At 39.6% G+C, this 23,075-nt stretch overlaps 1 protein-coding gene across 1 annotated transcript in view; it reads left to right on the forward strand.

Moving 5' to 3' along the window:
* chst15b (carbohydrate (N-acetylgalactosamine 4-sulfate 6-O) sulfotransferase 15b) overlaps nt 1-23,075 on the forward strand; it is a 46,149-nt gene that overhangs the window by 20,098 nt on the left and 2,976 nt on the right. Inside the window, exons 2-6 of the mRNA XM_042508576.2 lie at nt 4,851-5,432; nt 8,522-8,861; nt 14,921-15,064; nt 19,655-19,811; nt 21,288-21,444. Coding sequence (XP_042364510.2) covers nt 4,992-5,432; nt 8,522-8,861; nt 14,921-15,064; nt 19,655-19,811; nt 21,288-21,444 — 1,239 coding nt within the window. The 5' untranslated portion in view covers nt 4,851-4,991. The remainder of the gene's footprint in view (nt 1-4,850; nt 5,433-8,521; nt 8,862-14,920; nt 15,065-19,654; nt 19,812-21,287; nt 21,445-23,075) is intronic.

The following is a 23,075-nucleotide window of genomic DNA, read 5'->3' on the forward strand; positions in this document are numbered from 1 at the left end:
CCCAAGAGAACAGCAATTAGCTCCCAGTGTGTGAGATTGGTTGGTTTTTTCACAGCAGAGACGGACAGCCAGGAACGCAGCAGACGGCAGACTTTAAACAAATCTGCCTGATTGCCCGTTTCACTGATCCGTCTCTGAATGACAGGGCAGACAGTATGGAGAGGTCTCCTTCTGATGAGTTATTAAGGCCGTGGCAATTCCATTTGCACCACACAGGGAGGGAACTATCAGCACAGCATGCAGGCCATTACCACTGATGCCAGTGTCTTTGAAGTTAATTACAATCATTATGAATTTGAGTTATCTGTGTGGTTAATGTGTTTGATCTCTCCAAGTCAGATGACACTCATACTTTCAGACTTGCAGACTCTCTAAGTGAGTGATATTTCCTTTCTTGGCAGCAGTTTCTAATAAAGCATACTTTATAAAATGGGTTCATAATTTGTACCAAATAATGTTATTAATTGTTCGCAATTTTTTAAGGCTTTATAGTTCAGTAATGAGAAAAGCTTTTGTGCGGCTAGATTGTGTCATTTATGTGTGTATAAAACCTCCTCTAGCATGCATGTTGCTTGCTTGTCTTTTCACTATAGCTCTGTTTAATTCTATCAAACCAGATTAAACCTGTACAGGTTTTTTTCTAATGAGCAGAGTGGATTTTGTCAAATTTTTGTCTTACTAATGTTTATTACTGATCTTTAGAGCATTTATCAACAGTTTGTTACCCATCAACAAAGCTTTAACTTACAGTAAGAGCTTAGTTTCTCTTACACACAGTGATCAGAGGCACTTAATCTTTTTGGATGTGCATAAATAGATGTGCTAAATATCCATTTTCAGTCAGGAAAATGTTCAGATCCTGACTTTTTACTCTTATTTGAAGGTCTGGCAGCAGTAAAGGTAGATGATGCAACCCTGTGTCCTCTTTGTCCACTGCCCTCTAGCCATATTTCTGTTCTAGTTAAGCTGTTTCATCATGTTTGATGGACAGAAGCAGCGTATTTGCTTTATGAATAGAGCAGATCTGTCATGCTGCCAGTCGCCCACTGCTACAGTTAGCTGACTGATTGATTTAGATGCAAGTTCCCTTGAGAGTGACATTCTCTCGTCAATGACAGACTCTTTTTCCTCTCTTTCTTTACATCTTTTTTACCTCTCTCTCTCTCTCTCTCTCCATCTTTAACTCTCACACTCTCTTCTTCCTTCCCTCTATTTTAAATAGCCGCAGGCACGAGCACCTCGTTGACTTCAGCCTTGATGAAGGACACAGACGGTCAATAAGTGCTAATGGCACGCCGACTACAGATGAGCACATAGCTCATCAATAGCAAACAGTGGGCTTGTTACTCAAGTGCAATCCTGAAAATGTCATCCTACTTTTAGCACTTTGATTACACAGTCTAGTGTCCATCTCCGTGATGGAACAGGACCTCTGACATGCAGTAATTACATTTCTGTTAAAGCAAACTGCTTAGTCTTTTTGAAGCTTTCATCATCATTTGGAAAATCTGAGTTTGTTCAAATGAAACCCCACATCATCACAAACTATTTGAATCACAAAAGTGAACACTGCTTATTCTGGTGTAGACAAGCACTGTTATGCCATCTCTGATGTGCAAACTTTAACCGGAGTAGATACTGTGATTTAAAATTCATCACTCTCACTTATCATATACAGTGGTAAAAGGTAAATGTACTGCATTTATACAGCGCTTGTCTCAGTGACATCCTCAACCATTTTACACCGTTCACAACGAAAATAAATTGATTCACACAATTTTTTTGTACAATAAATATATTGAAGCTTCAGTGATAAATATCTGCAGTTATTTAAGGCTTTGACAGGGGATGGGGGTGGTAAATGAAAGACAAGGATATCAATCAGTGCATCTAAAATAATCTGATAATTAGCCACTTTCTTAACATGCAGATTGCACATTTACCTTAAAATCGAGAAAAACTTTCATGATGGATATGCTTTTACTTGCAGCATAAATAAAAGAAACTAAGCATTCAAATACAGCTTTTGATGTGATTATAATGCAGAGTTTTCCACACATAAATCCATTTTTGGCGGCCCGCCCTTATTCAAACACTTGCCACCACTTTTAGTGGCTACCTTAACACCTGGCCCTGGGCCAACAGTTGAAAATTAGCCTCATTTATTGATGTGCATGTACCTTGTAAAAATGAAATTGTAAAAAAAAAAAAAAATTGAGCTGGACTGTTTATTAGGAGCGGTGTTGAAAATAAATATATATATATAAATATACATATACATATATATATATATATATATATATATATATATATATATATATATATATATACACACACTATTTTGTTACTGATGGCACAACTTTCGCAGGGCAGAGCATACTCTGGGCACAGACAGAGCAGCAGAGCACCAGGTGCAGTGGAAGTGAAACTTAATCTTTCATTACACTGTGTCTAAGTCTGCAGCAGCTGCACCTCTCATCCATCGATCTGATCAACAGATTAATTTTCCATCCCGCGACTCATACTCCTAAAACACCTCAAACTGCTGCTTAGAGAAAAGAACCCATGATGAGTTCCACCTGCACTGCGTCCACTGACCCGCAAAAGCATACAAATTTAGAGAGGGGAAACAGAATGATAAAAAAGACATTGCAATAGCAACGATCATAGCTTCAAAGAAACATTTGGGTCAGCCCCACCTGACAGAGGTCAGGGCTAGGGCTAGAATGTCATTAAATCCTAGAAATGCCCCTGCATATACCTGACCTGTGTGGGGCTGCTGTAACTAGAGTTGCCTCTCGGAAAAAAATCATTGATTATATACACTGATGAATTTTATTAATATTAGTTTATTAGGTGGCCCAAGGACAAAACAAGTGAAGTATCCCTGCACTATGGGCACAATTCACCCCATTCTCATACTTGTTCTTACACTGGTGGCTGAAGCTATCATAAAAGGTGCACATTAGATAATCAATATCTCCTATCGATAAATTTCTATAGATGTAGATTTTTGTTTTTTAAAAGTGCTATATATAGCCCTGCTCCAAAAGATTTCCTGGCTAACACTCCCCTCCTACCAATATCTGACTGTCATTTCAGCTTCTTGTATTGAACCTTTATTCGACAGCTCTCTTTTTCACCCACTGAAGCTGCAGTCAGACAACTTCTTGAAGGCTGGAAATCAGTCTTTTCAGAGCGGGCCTCGTTATTTCTCCACCTGTCTCCTGGAGAGACTGTTGCCGTGCGGTGATGCTAAGGGCCCAGCTGGGGGTAAATGACATTGCTTGAGCAGGTAGGCAGGCGTTCTCCAGCCATCCTCTTATCAGCACTGCCTCAAGCACCGTGAATACAGAGTTGTGCAAAGGGTGTGGGCGATGGGCGGCGGTGGTGGTGGGGTGGGGTGGGGGGCAGACGATATCAGCAGCCATGAGGGGGAGCGATGACTCACTTCCATAGTGCCCTTATCTTATGATGAATGCAAGTTGGATGCAGGTATAAGATACATCATGGCTGTATCCATGCGGTTTCAAGGCTTCAGCCATATTCTCCGTTACCCACTCATCCTTTGAAAAGTGTCCTAGACCCTCGGCTCTGTTGGCTTTTTGTCATTATGCTGTATTGTATTCACTGCCATCATGCTGGCTCAGCTCCAGACACAAAGAAAGCCTCAAGGATAAAACTGCACGTTGCTGCTGCAGGAGCATTATCATTAAAGATCCCCAATTCTTTCACCCTTTAGACACTGGCCCTCCTTTTATCTGTGGCCGACTGTTGATCCATGTGACTTCACAGCGAGGAATACCATTTTCTGATAATATAATCCCTTCTCCGGTCCAGACCGGATATCTCTTATATTCGTGTCTCTCCCCAGGAGAGTCTGACACGAAGGCTCGTAGTTTCTAGGCTGAATGCATCCCTCGTCCTTATCGCTCCCTCCATATTGTGGCTGTGATGCACGCTGGGTGGGAGGATGGACTGCGAGGGTGTTGCTGTGCTGTCTGATTAAAACAGGAAGTGTAAGAGGAAGCAGTTTAACCCCTCAAAATGTGACTGTTGCTCAGTTAATAGTCGCAACCAAAATTATACCACATTTCCCAAGACTTTGCAACATTTGGAGTGAGTAATCAATTACAGGATGATCTGAAACTTCTTACTAGCACTTCATCTAAATCAGCCATGTCCATGACAATGTATAAATTAAACTTAATAAAAATACTAAATGGGCTACAACAGAGAAGAAATAGATGAGTTGTTCTCATTTTTTTGTTGTTAGAAGCAGCTGGCCCCCAGGTATTTTCACATCTCATCTGCTCCCCATTCAAAAAGTTTGGACACCCATCTAAGATATCAAGTCAATATTCAGAGCAAACAGATTTCTTTCAGTGTTTTTCTCTGCTGTCAATTTCTTTTTCTTTTGTTCAGCCTCAGGTTGTATTGCTACACCTAGAGAAGCACAAAGGTTTAAGTGATATTCCCTTCAGTTATCTAATCGCTTGACTGCTTTCACAAAGCGGTATTATTTTGTTATTGAGTTTTTCTGGGACTGAGGGATGTGATGACATGCTCTTGACGTATGAAATGTGGTGGTGGTGACCTGGTTCTCGAATAAGGCATATGCAAGTCAGCATTTGAACAGGATGTGACACCATTCCTTGTCAAGGCACTGCATCAATAAAATTCTGAGGGACTCTGACATCTCGTAGATAATGTAAATGCGGTACAGGAAAGGCGTGGGTGGAAACAAAGGATGATCTCGAATATTTCTGAGGTTTTAGAACTTGCTGCCTTTGTCCAGACATAAAACAATGAGTCCATTTAGTTGACTGTATGTATTTTTCCTTTACTAGGCAGACGTCAGTGGCTGAGGTGGGCTGGTCTTCACAACCCATCATGGATTTCAACTGTCGGCCACATTACCATCCAAAAACCTCCTGTCCTGCTGGCTCTATAACATCCTCGTGTGTCTGAGCTGTGACACTTGGGACACCATGACGCAAATGGACTACAAATACAGCCTTTTAGGCTCCACGGTGGATGACTACCGCAAGAGACCATTGCTCCTGCAGGTGGATGACACGCCCATGAACCTGTTTGCGGTCCTGGAGGTGAAACGGGAGCTGCCAAGACGCTGGAGTACCCTCAGCTGCTTCCGCAAGATCCGAATCTACAGCTTTCTATTTGGCCTGGCCATCATGTTCCTTATCATGGCCTCGTATATTCTGACAGGAGACAAGAAGGGTCTCCTGCTCACCCCTTCACCCTACCACTTCAGCACCCTAGTCAGCCCAGGACCTTTTGCCTTCAACCTCTCATCAGTCAAGGACTATGCACATATCAAATTGGTGGTCAAGTCCATCACAGCCAAGGTGGAGTTTCGGAGCAATCGACAGCTCCCAGAGCTCAAGGCGCTGGTTAACAGCGAGCCACATGTGAGTATAACTCATATCTGCCCTAATACAGTGGTTCCCAACTGGTCCACTGAGTTCAGATTTCCTCAGTCAGTAGTTCAATGTCTGTTTTAATTACCAAATATTCAGTTTTATTTCAAAATATGTAAATAACACTTAGGCTTAAAACAGGGTATATGTGAGGACATTGGAGGCTTTGCCTGGACCTCTTTGGGGGGAAAAGGCAAACTGTAATAATAATATATAATAATTTCTGCTGATTTCTTTTAAAATTTGGGTGAAAATATTTTAAAACTCTTTAAAAACATTTTGTTGAATTTGTTTTTATTTTTGTTTTTTTGTGGGTTTTCCTTTTCTCTAGAAAGTCAGAAACTGTAAAAAACTGAATCTATTCATCTATTTCAATTTTTCAACCAACACTGCAACTGAAATAGTGTTTATTATTGCTTCAAGACCAGTGCAAAGGCACAAAATGTCAACAGGCCAAATAATAGTGAGAACAGGGCAATGAAATGATTTTTGTTCTCGAAAAAAATACTAAATAAATAATAAGTTCTCATACTTGACTGCAGTTAACTGCCCTTCAAAATAAAAGCTATGAGCTGGAAATGCATGGTACTTAAAAATAAATATAATAATTATAATTATAAATATAAATAATTGTTTTTTGCAAAATGACATGGTCATGAGTCAACATTTGGAATAGACCTTCAACCCACTTTTGGATCACGACCCACCACTTGAAAATCACTGCAGTAATATATTCAAAAAGATCTTAATTCTATCAAAAAATTGATTTTGTTATCAGATTTACTGCCTTAATGAATACCTCAGTGTTTAATAGTATTTAATAGTGTAAATGTTATCTCTTTATTTTAATCATAATACAAAACATGGCCCAGCAGGATATTGATCTCTCTTTTAATTGGCAATCACAGATCTGTCTTAAAGCATAATTAAATGCTAAGTGAAAAGGTGATTCATATCAGTATTCGTGCCTACATGCCGTCTACACCGGGTTCAATACAGCTACACTGTTGCAATTCCCCACTGGTTGCATTTTCTAATTTAATTTATAAAAGAGATAAAACTGCTCTGAAAGCCTTGTATAACACTTCATGTCACACCAGATAATTGCATATGACTAACCATTTTTTTTGCAGAAGGGATTTAAAGCTCAAAGTCATCCCACAGTCTCCCACCACATTGGCCCTGTGGCTTTCTCGCAGTGTCCGTCTCACCTCAAAAGCCTGGTTCAATTAATTGTTAATCCTAATGATAATGGCTTGTGCTAGAGCTATTTGCAACATAACTAATTTCTTATTGAACCAGCTAATGAATAGGAGAGTGTGGCCGCGGGACAATCAATAGCATGTCTCAGGATGGATCCGGCATTAATTGTCCTTAAAGTAGCTGCGTGTCTCACAGGTATTGAGCGAGTCATAGTAACATGGGCCTCTGTTGTGTTTGATCACCAAAAAAGGCTTGTGAAATGTAAATGAAAAAAGACTGTCGCAAATGTGTTACCTCACGTCCACAGTTGAGGATGAGTTTTACTTTTTTTTGTCGTACTTTTTGCTGAGTACAGCACACTGGATTAGAAATGAAACAATGAAACTACAAGTACTAAATGCTCAAGTCGACAGTCGGCCGTCATTTTCCCTCTCATTACCGGTTCCGATACCTGAACTTATAGCTGTCGATACCGATCCGACAGCATTGCATTAAAAACATTGTTTTTAAAAATTAAAAACCATTTAAAAGCAGTGTACTAGTGATATTATTTTATCATTGTTGTATGGCATGGATGTTTACAGTAAGATTGAAGATTTAAAATTTGTAACACCAGTGCCATCCCTTGAAACTTAAGCCTAGCTGTTGCTGTTTAACCTGTGGGATTATTCAGTGTAAAATATGGCAAATTTCTGATATTTTGCTAACAGATAATGTTACACTATTTACAGCAAATCTTTTAATTTTTTGCTGCTCTAAAACACTGGCTGGCACAGCACAACTTGCTGTGTAGGCTGCTCTTTTAGAGTAACAAAGAAATGGTTTCTGGGGAAAATGCTGTGTGCAGAACTACTCTAAAGTTCATTACTATACTATGCTAATCATATCAGTACACAGACTTGCATGCGCGCCAGTACCCGAAACAGGGCATAACCCAATTAGGCAGTACAGGGGGTATTTCGGACAGCTCAAGTAACCACGATATCTTTTGTCACTTTGTCTTGGTCCTTTAGTGCTGAGGTTGTGCACAACCATACTGGGTAAACAGTAAAGGACTTGTAGCCCCTTTTAGGGCAGCGCATCAGAAAAATAATCCAAGTTTGTGTTTTATGGCCAAACACTAGAATGTGTTTGACTGGCCAAGTCAGAGGAGCCTGACCTCAATCCAAGTGATCGTGTACTTCAACTGCTGTAGACCAGATAGAAGGAAAAAAGCCCCCCAAAAAAGGAAAAGGTGAAGAGTATCAGGCAGAGCATCGACAGTAAAGACACGTGTCTGCTGTTGTCTGTTGGACTGTAGCCTTCAAACAGACAGTGAATACAAATGATTTTACACCAAATATTAGAATTCACCACTTCAACTTTGTTAACTTTCTGTCTCCAGGAGGACTGTGTATAAAAATGGCTACAACTCCCACACTGTTTATCTGATGTGATGTGGAAATAAAAAAGTAAGAACTTTACGGTGAAGTTTAGAGTCAACGCAGCAAAAAATGTCCATTTTAAAATAGTGTTTGACTGCATTGTATGTGCATTTCAATTTGCAGCCACTTGTCAACATGCATCTTAAGCCAATTTGCTGCCCCTCTAGAGACTCCTTCCTCCCTCACAAACTTGTCATGATCGTGCAGTTGGATCCCACACAGATGGTGTTTGCTTACACCTGCCAAAACAGTGGCCTGAACACGAAAAAAGTTTTTAAGCTGTTGAAACAAACCTCTTCCTTTTGTGTGTCTGTGAAATGACTGGAGGGTATTTATGTTCCATCGTGCTGCCTTAGAAATGATTATTTCAAGAGTTTGCACAAGGCTTTGTTTGAAATGTTTTTATATATTTGGGAAGTGCGGTGACTCAGCCTGCTTTCTTTGCCTTTACAGATGTTTTCTGCTATCCCCCGCAAATTCCTGCCTGGTGTTAAGAACCCATGCTGGTATGAGGAATATTCTGGGAATATAACCTCGGACCCATACAGGACAAACTTGTACGCACGCTATTCAAGGCGCTTCCGGACGGTGTTTCAGCACTTGAGGAGCACTTTCCGAGAACACTTGTTTCACCGCGACGGTAAACTCTACCGCATGCGGTGCCTTCCTTATTTCTATATCATTGGCCAGCCAAAATGTGGCACAACAGACCTGTATGACAGACTGAGGCTGCACCCGGACGTCAAGTTCACCACTTTCAAAGAGCCACACTGGTGGACCCGCAAGAGGTTTGGTGAGTAAAGAAAACTGTAATTTGTCGTGGTTAAGGCCTCCGGGCTCACACAATAATGAGAGCCCGAGAGCATTTAAAAGTGTGAAATGTGACTCTGCAGTGGTTCATTTTGGCAGAGACATACCTCAGGGGGCTTCAGAAAAGCACTCAGTGACAGGCGTTTGAAGGGGGCTCACCCTCAAAGGCGGGCCTGTCGGTTTCATGAGCATAATTAAAAATATCTCCTGTATACTTACTGTCATCACATTGTTAAGTTGTGTGGATTGTTTTAACTAAATTCCATACATTTCAGGAGGTAATTGAGGGGAAAGTCCTTTGGATATTTTCTGACAACTTCACACTATGTCAAACAGAATTTCTTTTTCTATATAAAAACCTGCAATCACTTTTTTTTTTTTAAATAATACGAAACCTAGCTGGATGTGAGGCCTGAATGTGACATGAATTAAGTATCTCTGATGCACGCAGTTCAATCTCCCAATGCAATTAACCGAGAAATGAATATTCAAGACCCATTTTGTGCTGTGCATGAGAATAAAATTAAACTGTTTATTTTCTACCTGAGAGTTGTTAGCCGCAAATTTACAGCTCTAATGGTGTATTTAAGTTCTTTATTGCCTCCTACGTTCAACATTTTGAATGCTAATAACCTTTTTCTGTTTCCCCCTCCTGTGTGCTATTACACCACCATCAGCTTCTTAGCAGCGCAACTTCCAACTTCCCCGTCCTCATACATAGATTGTTGAGCTCATGCGGTGGCTGTGCTCATTAATGGCTCAACTAGGACTGTACGCAGAAAGATCTACTGTACTTCACCATCATCTGGGACATAGATTTGTCTCTGTGGTAGAAAAGACTTGAAGAGAAAACATGAAAAATACAGCAAGTGATGCCTACTGGCACACTTTGAACCCACATGTGTGGGTGCACTATTTCCTGCACTTGTTTAGCAAACACTCGTTCCTTACGACACATCTTGCCACCATGAACTTTGCTTCCTTTAGTTTCTAGTTCTTGCTTTATTTTACAGCTCCCTAGCTACTCTTTGTGGATTTTATGCTCTCATTTTAAAAAGTAATAGAGCTATCATGCAGTTATTTTACAGGGTTCCTACAGCTTACTCCAAGTTTGAATTCCTTCTTTAATGCCACTCAGGATGACATTTAAGATCAATTATGCAATAACTATAATTGGGGAAGAAAAAAAAGACTAAGACTGGATTGCACCAACAAAGATGAACTTTTAAACCTGTTTAGTCATGGTTTATGTTTCAATTACGTTGCACCAAATTTTAAAACTATCTTAAAATTAAGAAAAAATACATTTAAACCTCCCTGTAAATCTAAGATTAGTTTTAACTCTAAACCTAGATTAAATTTAATTCTGTTGCACCAAAACTTAAACCTCCAATATAAACTGTAAACCAGGGCTAACTTTAAACATACAAATGAGAAGGTGTAACTTTTGCAATGGCTGCCTTTTTGAGATGGATTGAAAATGATCAAGTTCTTTGAAGAAAGTTGTGAGACAGACTCAACCCACTTGACTTTAATAATGATGAAGATTTTTTGTCAAGATACCAGTTCACCAAGGAAAATGTTTTGGAGCCAAACAGGAAGACTGGGCCAAGTGATATCATGAGTACCGTTACACTAGCAACTTTTTGGCAAGATAGCAACAATATTATTGTTATGAAGATGTTTAAACAGTTAACACCCCTCCTTCACCTCTATTTTATACTTATATGTTTATTCATATTCATATTTTAATTTCTATATGATGCTTGCCTTGTACCTATTGATCAAGCTCATTTAAATGGATAAACTTGGCTTTACTAAACCAAGATTAATTTTTAATAGTGCAACAGAGCTCTGGTTAAGTTTAAATCTGGATTTACTCATTTTAAACCTAGTTTTACTATATTCACAGTTAATTCTCTGCTCTAAGCATTGCAGCTGGAAACAAAACATGAGTGTCTTTTGTTTCGTTAACCTGCATGACGTTGATGCGAGATGCATGCGGATAGTCTCAAAAATAAATAGATATTTCCAATTAGTTTGAGATGTTACAATGCAATGTCAGAAGGAAAAGGTTTGATGAAATACGACTTCCTATTTTACACACATTTTTGGGAGTTTTGAAACATCAATTTAAGACATTTGAATACCAATTAATGCAATATTTTTACATTAATGAATTCCATGCCTTTTAAAACTTTTTAAGGAATTGCAGGAACCCTGTATTTAGTTAGACAGCAAATAATTTCATTTTATGGAGGGAACTGTTGCATATTGTATGCCCTATCGATCCCTATGACATAAGACTACATATTGTCTTGATTTTGGATATCATAATATCAGAAGTGTTGTCCTTGTGGTTTAAAGGCTGAATTACAGTTCAGTGTTGACTTTGTCATTATATCCATATTACTGATGATTATTTAAAAAAAATCTAATTATCTAAAAAGAATCCACAGTCAACCCCACAATATCATCACAATGTTGATATTGAGGTATTTGGTCAAAACTCTTTGATTTTCTCCATGTTGCCCAGCATTATTTCAGGATTTCCCTTTAGCTTTGGTTAATATTTGCCAGTTGAGGTGGTGGAGACTTGTGCATTATCACATAATCACTTCAGTTCAGACTTTTTAGACACATGCACACAATCTACTGCCACAATCCTGGCTTACACTGTCGCTTTTCATGGAGTTTGAACAGGTGGTAATATGTCATTCTCTCAAACAAAGAGATAAACCCTCAAACTGTGTGGAGAGGTAAGCGCCGCCTCGCAGCAGACATCTGGTCGCATGGCAGTTCTGTCGTCTAAATGTGTGGAAGCCGGCGTGTGTTTGCTCTGCCATGTGCATCTGTGATGTTAAAAGAGCCACCGCACCACCACAGATGGGATTAAAAGCCGTGCGAGATCTCACTTTGGGCAAACTAAACCCTCTGTATTAAATATATCCAACCCCTCACTTAACTCACAGATGCACTGCTCCTTTAGTTTAAATTTAGTGACTTTTTCCTTATGACACTAAAAAAAAAAGCATCCTGAATCTGTTCCTTTCTTGGATGTTTACATTTTTTCTAAATAAAATGTAGTTCATAATTAGCACACAGCCCTGCAGTAACACTTTTAAAGAAGCTATGACTCTAAATGTGTTTCTCTGCTCCCAATAGAAGGCAAATCATTATTCTCAATACCTACCATGCTTTTTGTTTTCTTTTATAACTGAAACAGCCATTAAGATTCATGAATAATGGAGCATCTTCAGCAGCTCAAGAGGCAGGCATCGAGAGTGTGAGTCAGTGCATGTGTGTGTGTCACTAATGTGAAGAAATACTAGAAGAGGAAAAAAAAAGTGAAGAGCAGCAGTTAAACTGTAGGGCACCGATCTGTTCAAAGTCAGCTCTGATTAAGAAATCGGAAACAGATTAGATACTTTAATGACTTTATACTGAGTTGAAAGACGCGCACATATAGTGTGTAGATAATCTCATAATTCTTCTTTAAGAACAGCAGCTGCTTTATCACATCAGCGAAGCATGAGGACTCCATTTTTTAACGGTAATTTCTCACTGCAGAGGACTTATTCTTCTGCTTAGCAATGACTGATACATACACTTTTTTCGCCTGCAGCTATCTGTCTAAAAATTACCTAATGATTTAAATAATTTGACTGGGGGGGTGGGGGGGTGGGGGGGTTGGCATGTTACTTGTTGAGCAAGCTATACAGTATTGGCCATATTTTTCGGAAAAAATTCATCCAAATTCTCACCGCAAATATCAAAGGAAGCTTAACAGTCGCAGCCAAAACGATCCTTTTGAAGTTCATCCAGTTGCTGACTATGCCCCTAATCCCTCAGAGAGCCGCAAACTGGTGGATTGATCAGTCTGTGTGCAAGACGTATTTTAATGTGTTCAGTTTGAGTCGATAATTATTTGAACCTCATAAAGCCGCGGGATGTGGATGAGTTGTTTGCCTTAATTTGTCTGCCTCGTGCCTTTGCAGCGTGTGATGTTCCGTAGCAGCAAAATGCAGCTGTATCCCAAGGACATGGGTCCCTCTCAGTTATTGTCCCCCCCTCCCTTGTTTCCCATCCTTTCATCTTTGCTGCCACTCTCTTTCTTTCTCTCTTTCCCCTCCTAGTGTTGCACTTAGAGCTATGTCCTGGTAATCAGCACTTTTCTCTTAAGACATCCTTTGAGGACACTCTGAATTCAAATGGTCTTGTTTTGTATTTATTTATTTCATTCCCCCCTCAAGGATCCACTCAAGCGATGCAGTGAAAAGGTGATTTGATGCAATATGCGTCACATAACTTTCTGAGAGGAGCAGTCTGAATCTTAAGCAGATGTGCTTGCCGTATATACAGTGCCCATTATTTGAAAATGGTGTGACGCTTCTTTCATATCAAGAAAACAAAAAAACAAAAAAAGAGAGGAAGCCCTGAAGCGAGACACACAAGCACCATCACACCTCATACAAGTGTAACCGTTCTGGATTAATAATGATGCAGGCAGGGTGTTTGGAGAGTTTACTAGAGTCTTCTAATCATGTTTTGCTGCTAACTAGAGAACGGTGTTTTACTGCGAGACCATCAAAGCACCACTGAAAGTAACAGACGCCTGAGCTACCTCATTATCCCCAAGCTGCATGGATAGTCCTAAGTCCTACCCTGAATCTCCACAATTGCCAAGTAAATTGTAATTATGCTGTGGACCACAACAGCTCAGATGGAAAACACATTTGCTAGTCCTGCATTTAAAGCATTAAGTTGACATTGGCCCTTAATTGGAAACAGAGAAAACAGAGCAGTACGGTATTCCCTGATGAATTAGGATTGGATCTGAACTTGGATTTTATTAGGTCACACCACAGTCAGGACAACACAGAAGCCTTAATGACCTCCTTCAGTGTGATCGCAGAAACACATGGAGAGCAGAGGGCAGCCAGGAATGAAACGTGCTCAACCCTTTGAAACCTGGAGTGACATCACTTTCTTGTGCTTTCACAAGTATTTTAACCTTTGAACCTTGAGCAAATTGGTGTGATTTTTTTGAAAATCATGTGGAAAAAGGCAATATGCAACTTAATGAGAAATACTCCAAAAATTAAAGGAAATTGGCAGATTTATAAAATTAGATGATGTTCTGCTGCTCTGTCTGTGCCCCGGGTGTGCTTCAAGAGTGTGGTGCAATGAATAGCCAAGTGGACTCAACAGGATTCCAGCTCCAAAAATAAAACATCTATTCGTGGTGGGCCACCATATAAATGAATCTGGAAAATCCTGTGTACCAGCACCTGGAATTTGGTACCGAGACCAAACAGTACTGATTTTCTGTACTTAACTCTTTCAGTAATAACAATGAGTCCAAACTTATAGCTGCTAGGCAAAAGTGATGGGAGAGTGTAATTATGAACTGGAACAAAGTGTGCTTACAACATACTCTGCTTTACCTAGGTTGTAAAAGGAAGATAAAGATAGTGCTATTTCACTGATAGTGATATGATTCCAGTCTAGACACGGGGTATGGTACACTTCCACACAGATGAGTGACCGGGTTTCACATTTTCGGTTCTCTGCTGTAATGACGTAATTCAGTCGGCACCCTTAGAAGTACTGAGTCTGGTGCCCAACTTTAGTATTTTCTTATAGACGCACATTCTCAGTAAAGCCTGAACTTTACTGTCAGTCAGTTTGCCCATCTTTTCTTCCTTTTTTATGTTACAAGCTGTTGTGTGTCTTTTGTGTTGTTTGTTCTGCTTGGAGAGTACCTACTCTGATATATAAGCTACAAAACCTCTTTCTAAGAACTATGGATGGTTCCCAGTTCTTGTGGTGTAAAAGAAAAAAAGAGGAACTATGAAAAACTTCTTGTGTACCAAAAATGCCTCAGGTCTAACCTTAACATTTGTAGTCTTACAAAGAGTCTGTCTGTACTTTTTACAAAACAGAAGATCTGATAACTCGCCAACAAAAGTAGACATGCACTGGAGATATAACTGTACTTCAGAAAGTTTATCAACCATCTTTGTTTTTTTCCTCCACCAGGTATCATCCGTCTGAGCGAGGGCTTCCATGATCGATACCCAGTGGAGGACTACCTGGACCTGTTTGATCAGGCTGCTTACCAAATCCAGGGCAACCTCACAGCAAATGCCAGTGGAAGCCCCAGCCAACCTAACATCATCATAGGTAAGCCAAGTACTGTATGGTTATGTTATTTAATGATAATCATAATAATTTGCTGTATGCAGTTTAAGTTGTAGCTCACAAATTGAGTCTTTGAACTGTGAACTGTGTCCACGTGAGTATCAAAATTATGCACTTTTTGATCGATAGTGTAACCAAAGGCCAGCACACAGGATAAGCTTAGAATAAATTACTGATGTTAAAAGCAAACCAAAACATGGCGTGCAAGGGTCAAAGCCACTCTATCCGTAATGTGCTGTAAAAAATATTTTGTTGATGCTTTATTTGGATTGGCTATTAATTATAATGAGCCATAGTAACTGCTGTATCTGGTGACAAAAAGGGCTGTGTCACAATCTGTGGTGCCTTTATAGACTCTTATATCCCCTATTTTAAAACGACAAGCTATCCATTTTACACTTTCCATCCTATTTATAGCAAGGGCACTAGTTTACAGTTTTAACCGTTAAAGTTTGCCTCTTAAGGGATTTATTATAAAGGCAGAGATGTCCAGGGTCAATCCTATAGCTGAATCTATGAAAATCCAGGCATGTTTTAATGGTTTGGTATTGAGTAAAATATAATCAAATTCCTGTTCTTTCTTTCTTCTTCAAAGTGACACGTCTTCTCTCAAGCTGTTTGGGTCATGTCAGTTTCAGGAGTTCCATTCTCCAGATACACTTTTATTCATATAGTATCAATAATTTGGGCTCATAAACTCAAGAGTTTGGAGCAAAGACCTTCAATATTTGGTAGCTTGTGAAAAGTAAGGTGTGTCTAGTTTGAGTCATATTAAATCAACATTTAGTAAGTATTGGATTGAGCTGGGCAAATACTCAAAATTAAGGACTCCGATCCAGGTCAGGGCCAAAAAAGGACACCCCTATTCCAGCGCCTGTGGGATCTGAAATAAAGACAATCTTAGACTCCATCAGCCCATAACTGACTGATTGACTTGATTGTAAATCATTATAAATCAAGTCAACCACTGCCTAGCACTGGATTTTGTTCAACCCCAATCTAACCCTGAGCCCATTTTCAGTCCCATTTCTAATACAGTGGAAACTATTTATAATTATCAGAGTTAGGCCAGAAATATACTTGCTGTTAACTACGTGTACGCATGATGACTGCGACACATCCCCTGCGTAGGTTTGGCGCATTGGCTGTGAGTATCCTCAGAAATGAACGCTCATGAATCAAGTGAATGCCAAATATACAAACACATGGTTAAACAGCAAGTGTATCTCCAGCCTTACAGTGATCAACCGCTTTTATGGCTCAAAAATATTGGGACACAATCATTCTTATACAAGCGCTGTTTAATTAATCGTGTATAGCAATCAAGAAGTCTGACGACAGTATTTATTTTGGGTATTGTCATGCATGACAACATATGGAAAAATATAAAACTACAGTAACTCTTTTTTATTTTATTTAAAATTTACTTTACTCCCATGATTTTTACACATTAAAATCGTGGTGGGAAAAAGACAATTTTTCTCAAAGAAAAATGTAGTCTCCTCGAAGCTTATGGCAAACTGCCAAAAACGAGATACAGCAGCTAGCCTTGGTGTTCCTCAAGCTTCCTTCTACTCAGACAATGAGAAACAGTCATGGCTGCAAGTGATAGATACAAAAAACAAATGTGTTGAAGAAAGCACCTGTGGTTGAAGCTACCCAGTGGTCAAGTGGATTAATAATGCCTGGTCATGTAATCGCAGGGAAAACGCAGAAGATAAATAGCTGTCTGTTACATTACTTTATATTTATGTAATCAGTTAACATATGTTAGTTAAATGTTCATCTGCATGAGAAACTTGGTTATAATAAATCATCTGCTAACATGGTCAGACATGATCACCATACAGTAATCAGTCTCCATTGTACCAACAATAGTCTTAAGTTTAATTGTAGCCCAGAAACTAAACATCAAATACAGATTTTCACACTGAGCAAGCAAATCAAAGTGTCATGTGAAACTCAGCAGCCCTTTGAGTGTCACACTATGACAGGAAGTTGCTGATCAGCACATGACTGTTACAATGAAAGCACCTCTGATTTTGTACGTTCAGAATGATTATCTAAAGAAAAATGCTGAGAAAAGATTCTGCTGAATGCGTGTAAAACATAGTCTGCCATCTCTCTAATCAGATCTCCAGACAGTTTTAGTCGTACGCACATTTCCTGTACAATGTAATCTCTGCCTTCCTGCTCTGTCTGAGTGTCGCATCATGTCCTCTGCTGTATCATCTTAGTTACTCAGGTCATGTATCAGCGCTGTGATTTGTGTGAGGAACTTGGACTGACAGTACTGTGTGCCCTCGTCAGGCTGCAGCCAATAGCGTTTGGCTTGTGGAGACCTGACACTTGACTGGAACTTCACTTGTAATCTCGCCTGCAATATTACAAAGCTGCGATTAAAGCAGCAGGTAGCTAGGCTGAAGCATGGAGCCGCGCTGTAGCAGCCACTCTCACTCCAGCCAGTGACGGTGATTTTTAAGAGGGGCGGTGACTCAGCCCTAAAGAGAGGCTCCAACAGCTTAATAATACCGGACTTCCTTCTGCTTCACTTAGCCACTTCACTGAAGTGCCGTATAAAGGAATCATTGTTTTTTTGTGTTTGTCAGGGCAGCAATAATATCCGCAGCGGGGTGGAGAAGTCTTACAAACCTCCGTCCTCTATCTGCATATCCTGCTCCCAGCGCCTCTGCTTCCATCTGTCTCTGTCTTTTCCCCTCATCCAAACACAATCTCAAAGAACTGCTCAGCTGCAAAGAAAAACTGATTTGAGTTTTCAACAATAGCCTTTTCAGACTTGACTGAGTTGGTGCATTGAGCGCAGCTTAGCATGCCGCCCTGTTTTGTTTCCCTCTTTAAATAAGTAATCCTTGTAAGGAGGGGGAGTGTGCAGAAGCCCCGCTCAGTATTCACACCATGCCCTGAGAGAGCCCAGCAAGGTGCAGGCCTGTGGCCAGGATCTTGGGCTTCTGACTCTCCTCAACCGCCGGCCAACACCAGAGGCACGCCGGTCTGGCTCCGCCGTTTGTTTGCCCTATTATGAACTCTCCCCACGGAGCAAAATAAGCCCTTTTAATGGACACCGAGACCTTTAAATAGACTTGATCGCTGTGTGTATCATTTCAGGCATAACTGCATTAGCAGCGATCCTGTTTCAGTCTCACCGTTGTCATCGCAGAAAATAGGCCCTGGCTATCATCCGTTTCTCTGAGGAAGGGAGGCAGATAAGGCCCGTGTTGTGTTCCCTCCAAATACATCACAGCTTCACTTCACAGATAAGAGGATAATGAAGGCACAGACAGCCTAATGAATCCTGGATATCATTTCTCAGCGCAGCCTGATAAAGTTTCAGCTCTCAAATTGTTTGAGAAACGACATCCTTGGACTTGTTATGAGCACCAGCACCATCGCTGTCTGGATTGCAGTCTTTCCACAATTTTACTCACAGCTGGAGATGTAATTGCTCTTGCTTTCGCACTTGCTTTCGAATCTTTCGTTTTATTGACTTGTTGCATGTGTGTTGGGAACGTGCTGTGTCTGTTAGTTACAGCCTCGATTCAAAGGCAATTATACGAAGAAGTTGAAACAAACTTCCATTTGTGGCTCATTACTGTATGTTTTTCTGTAGAACTTAATGGGGGATTTTATCTGTTTATACTGATTACTTCCAAAAAATCATTGAAAATCAGATAAAACAAAACTCTCTGGGTGAATATTGGATCTTACAAACATACTGAGCTGTGCAAACACTCGACATAAGAGCTTTGGGGGAGTTTGGGGCACCATTGCCACATTACATTATCTGTACTGTCAATGTGACAGTAGAGTCTTACATAAAACTGGAAGTGTCTTTTTGAAGCAGTAAACATAACTTTTAATTGCTTGAGGACATAAAATGCATTTGAAATCTGTCTTCATTATGTAAAATCTGCTGATTATTTGATGATTCCCCTATTAATTAATAACTTCAGTAGTTTTCAAAATGTCAAAATATGATAGAAAAGATATCCTTAGATTAGATGTTTTGACCAAATATCTAAAACCCAAAGATATTAAATGTACAATATAATATACCAGAGAAAAACAGCAAATCCTCATCTTTGGGAAGCTGAAACATAAAATTCTATTTTTGGCTTGAAAAAATATTAATCAAAAGTTGCAGATCAAATTTTCTTTCAAAAGACCTGTGACACTCAACTTGCAGCTTGTGGGCCTCCTGACAGAGGTCTGGACAAATCATTTAAAAATGAATTGTTTGTTTGTTTATGGCTTTTGGCCTCCTAGCATTTTGTATTATGTCCCTGGGCAAAGCCATTTTAGATATTCCTGCAGTAGACTAATCAATAGCTTAACTAATTTTTCTACTTGTAACTTCAAAAAAAACCTTGGTGGATGTATTAAACAGAGGAATAAGAATTCAACTACACGTATCAAATGTAGGCAAAAGAGTGAGGAAAAAAACTATGGAAACGTGTCTATGTGTGTGTGTTTTGTTTTGTGTCTCCATAATTATATGTATATGAGGGTCTCTGTGCATGTTTTCCTTTGAACCACTGTGGGCGTGTTTTCCAGGAGAAGCCAGCGCGTCCACCATGTGGGATAACAACGCCTGGGTGTATTTCTACGACAACACCACAGAGGGAGAGCCTCCCTTCCTGATCCAGGACTTCGTCCACGCCCTACAGCCTGATGCACGCTTCATCATAATGCTCAGGGACCCAGTGGAAAGGTGAGAGTAATCTCTGTTTTGCCGCCTCCTACTGTATATCCACACTGAAATGCAATAAAGATGCAGATACAGTTCTGATATGCGCACCACCACCTTTGTGCCTCTATCATAGCTGTTTACACTGCAGATACAGATGGATACTTTTCCTGTTTATAGCAAACAAAAGACCCACTGTTACAGAAGACGTGTTGCCTTTTACCCAGTCTGGCTGTCATGTTTCATTATGATGCCTTTATCAGCACTGTGGAAAACCAATGCCTGCAAGGCATTGTGTTTATACTGGGATTACTTTATGCTATTAACATCGATTTGTACTTCAGAGAATGTCTGAACATGCTCTCTATAATTGCTTTTGTCCTGATATTGAAATGTACCATTGAAATACATTATTGATATGCGTATTTGCATTCCTGTTAAACTGTTCTTCAGTATAACATTCACAATGATTATGCATGTTGCAATAAAAATTATTCTCAGGATCAATATCTTTCTCTATATCATGCAATTTTTATGCTCATTCCCAGGATTTCATATCCCCTATTCCCTTTTAGTCACCCATCATTGAAATATCCAGCTGGAGATGAATGCACTCTGTTAAAACTCTGTCATAAGCTGGTTTTAATGACCACTTATTCGAATATTGTTCATTTAGTTCTGTGGGTACTGGTCCCATAGAGAATAACCAGTCCTGCATCACTTCAATGGCAATCACTTACAAAATAAAAGCATAATAGTGCAATAAAGTCCAGTCCCAGGATGACTGCAGGGGTATATTTATCCAAGTCATTAAGTTCTCAAGACAAAAAATTCCCTCAATCATCAGAATAAATGTTGACATTGTACATTTCTGCAAGCCACAGATCTGTAACTTGTGTGCATTATTATGTAGAAATTTAACATTTCTTTACATTTGATCAACGCTGTGGATAAAGTTTGGTTATGTTAAGGCACAAGGCACAAGTATCGTTGTATTACAGTCAGAATGAGCCTCAAAGGAATGAAAACAGAAGGATTATTTTGGTTGACCAAATGTTTTATCACTATACTTAAGACTTGAAAGCACTTTTATTTTTTTATTTTTTTTTATTTTAAATGGGAGTATGTGTAAAAACTCTCCATTTTGAAAATAACTAAAATAAAGGTGAGATTCTCACTTCAGTTGCTTTTTCTTTCCAATATTGTTGACAAGCAAATGCACACAGTATCATTATCCTCAACTTTCCATCACGGTATACCTTAAAATAGGTATGTCACTACAAACCAAGTGCCTGCTGCAGTTGACAGATTTTTGATGCAAGACAAAATATGCTTGAAAACAGGTTAAAACCTGCTTTAGTTAAAAAATAAATAAATAAGTAAATAAATAGTCTAAAAAATATAATAAAATAATAAATTAAAAATAGAATAAATATCGTAAAATAGGACATTTAAAAAATTGTTCAAATTTGTTTACATAGCATCTTTTTTGTCTTTCAGGCTCTACTCTGACTACCTTTACTTTGGTATTGCCAACAAGTCTGCAGAGGATTTCCACGAGAAGGTGTCCGAGTCACTGCAGTTATTCGAGGGGTGCCTTACGGAGTACACAATGCGCTCCTGTGTGTACAATACTACTGTCAACAACGCCATGCCAGTGAGTGCACCCACCCTCCTGCTTTTGTCTCACAGCCCGGCAGAAAACCGCAATTTAGCGACCAGCGTATTAGCTGGTGGGAAGAAAGAAATAGAAAAAGGAGTGAAAAAGACAGATGGAGTGGAATCTACACTTCATTAGCACATGCTAAAGCTTGCAGGGTGGACTTTATGAAAAGGATTGGCAACAGTGTTACCGAGCAGGGCAGCGTCTCGAGCCTCTCTTTGTACTAGAAAACTAAGTTTACCAGTGGTGTGAACTTCCTTCTTACGCACTAAAAAGATTAGAGTTAGCCAGTGCAGGGCCTCAGTGTTGGGCCCTCGGCCAGCTTTTCCCACAGTGCCCTGAGGCAGACTGGCTGAGAGGGGGGAGGAGGAGACCGTCCTCTTTTGGCTCCCCCCTCCGGGCTGCCTTGTACTCAAAGGTCCTCCTCTCCAACTGCCACTGACAAGCTTTATGGCCCTCTGGGAGCATGCTCACTCACTGCCACTGGCCTAATTGTCCATCCACTAATATCTCCTCAGAGTTATTAGACCATGTGAAAAGCATTACAGCTGTCCTGACAGCAGTCTCTCATGCCTGTGGCTCCTCGATAAAAGTTTTAGTGCTCAGATTAGAGTCCGGGGAGAAAAGGGGAATAAACACCAGCATGAGAACACAATTGGCCTTCAGTGTTGTACCAAATTGATTTAACAAAGGAAGAGTTGCTGGCCCGGCTTGCAATCATTTATTCTGAATGGCCTTTCAGTTTTGCTAAAGAGGCACAAGGACACAAAGATAATTCCTTTCCCAGTAACAAGGTATTTTATTTACGCCCACTGTTCTGCAACAAACTGTCACATGGGAATCTAAAAATCCATTTCTACAACAATTAGGCTACCTGCAAATGCTCTGGTGAAATCTCACAAGGGATCAACAGCCCAGTTATTTTTGGAGAATATTTTAATGGAGTTTGGGATTGTTTAATCTAAAAAAATGTCAAAAATAGCTAAAAACATCCATCACAAGTTATCAGAGCCTAAAGTGACATCTTGAAATTGCTTGTTTTTCCAACCAACTGTCCATTATCCAAAGATACTGAACTTACTGTGACATAAAAAACAAAAATATTCTCACATTTAACAGCAACTCAACTGTCAGAAGAAATGTTGTCATTATTTATTTGTGAACACTATGGATATGTTACATTTGCACAATGCTGTAGTAATGTGTAGTTAGGTTTAGGCACAAAAGACCTCTGGTTAGGGAGAGATCATGTTTTGGCTTAAAATACCCCAATTTTAGGGTCATAATACCGCCAGAAAAAGCAGCAATGTGCCTGAAATGCAGATAATAGCACAGATTGGTCGTTACAAAACACCCACAATCGTAGTCTGAAAAGCTGACAGAAACAAAGACAAGTCACTGCAAAATACCCTTCTTTAGAGGCTAAATAACAAATAGAAAAACACCAACAGGTCGCTATAAAAACAACCCCTTTGAAAACATCAATTACACTCTTGAACATCAGCTTGGCATGCATCTCTTGTAGATGTAATGCCCTCCACCTCCCAATGACAAAGTCAGCTATATATTACACAACTTTAGAATCTTTGATTTGTATCAAACCTGAAAATGTATTCATGATTTAC

The sequence above is a fragment of the Plectropomus leopardus genome, chromosome 19 (genome assembly GCF_026936395.1).
Source record: "Plectropomus leopardus strain MGB_pleo_1.0 chromosome 19, ASM2693639v1, whole genome shotgun sequence".
Lineage (NCBI taxonomy): Eukaryota > Metazoa > Chordata > Actinopteri > Perciformes > Serranidae > Plectropomus > Plectropomus leopardus.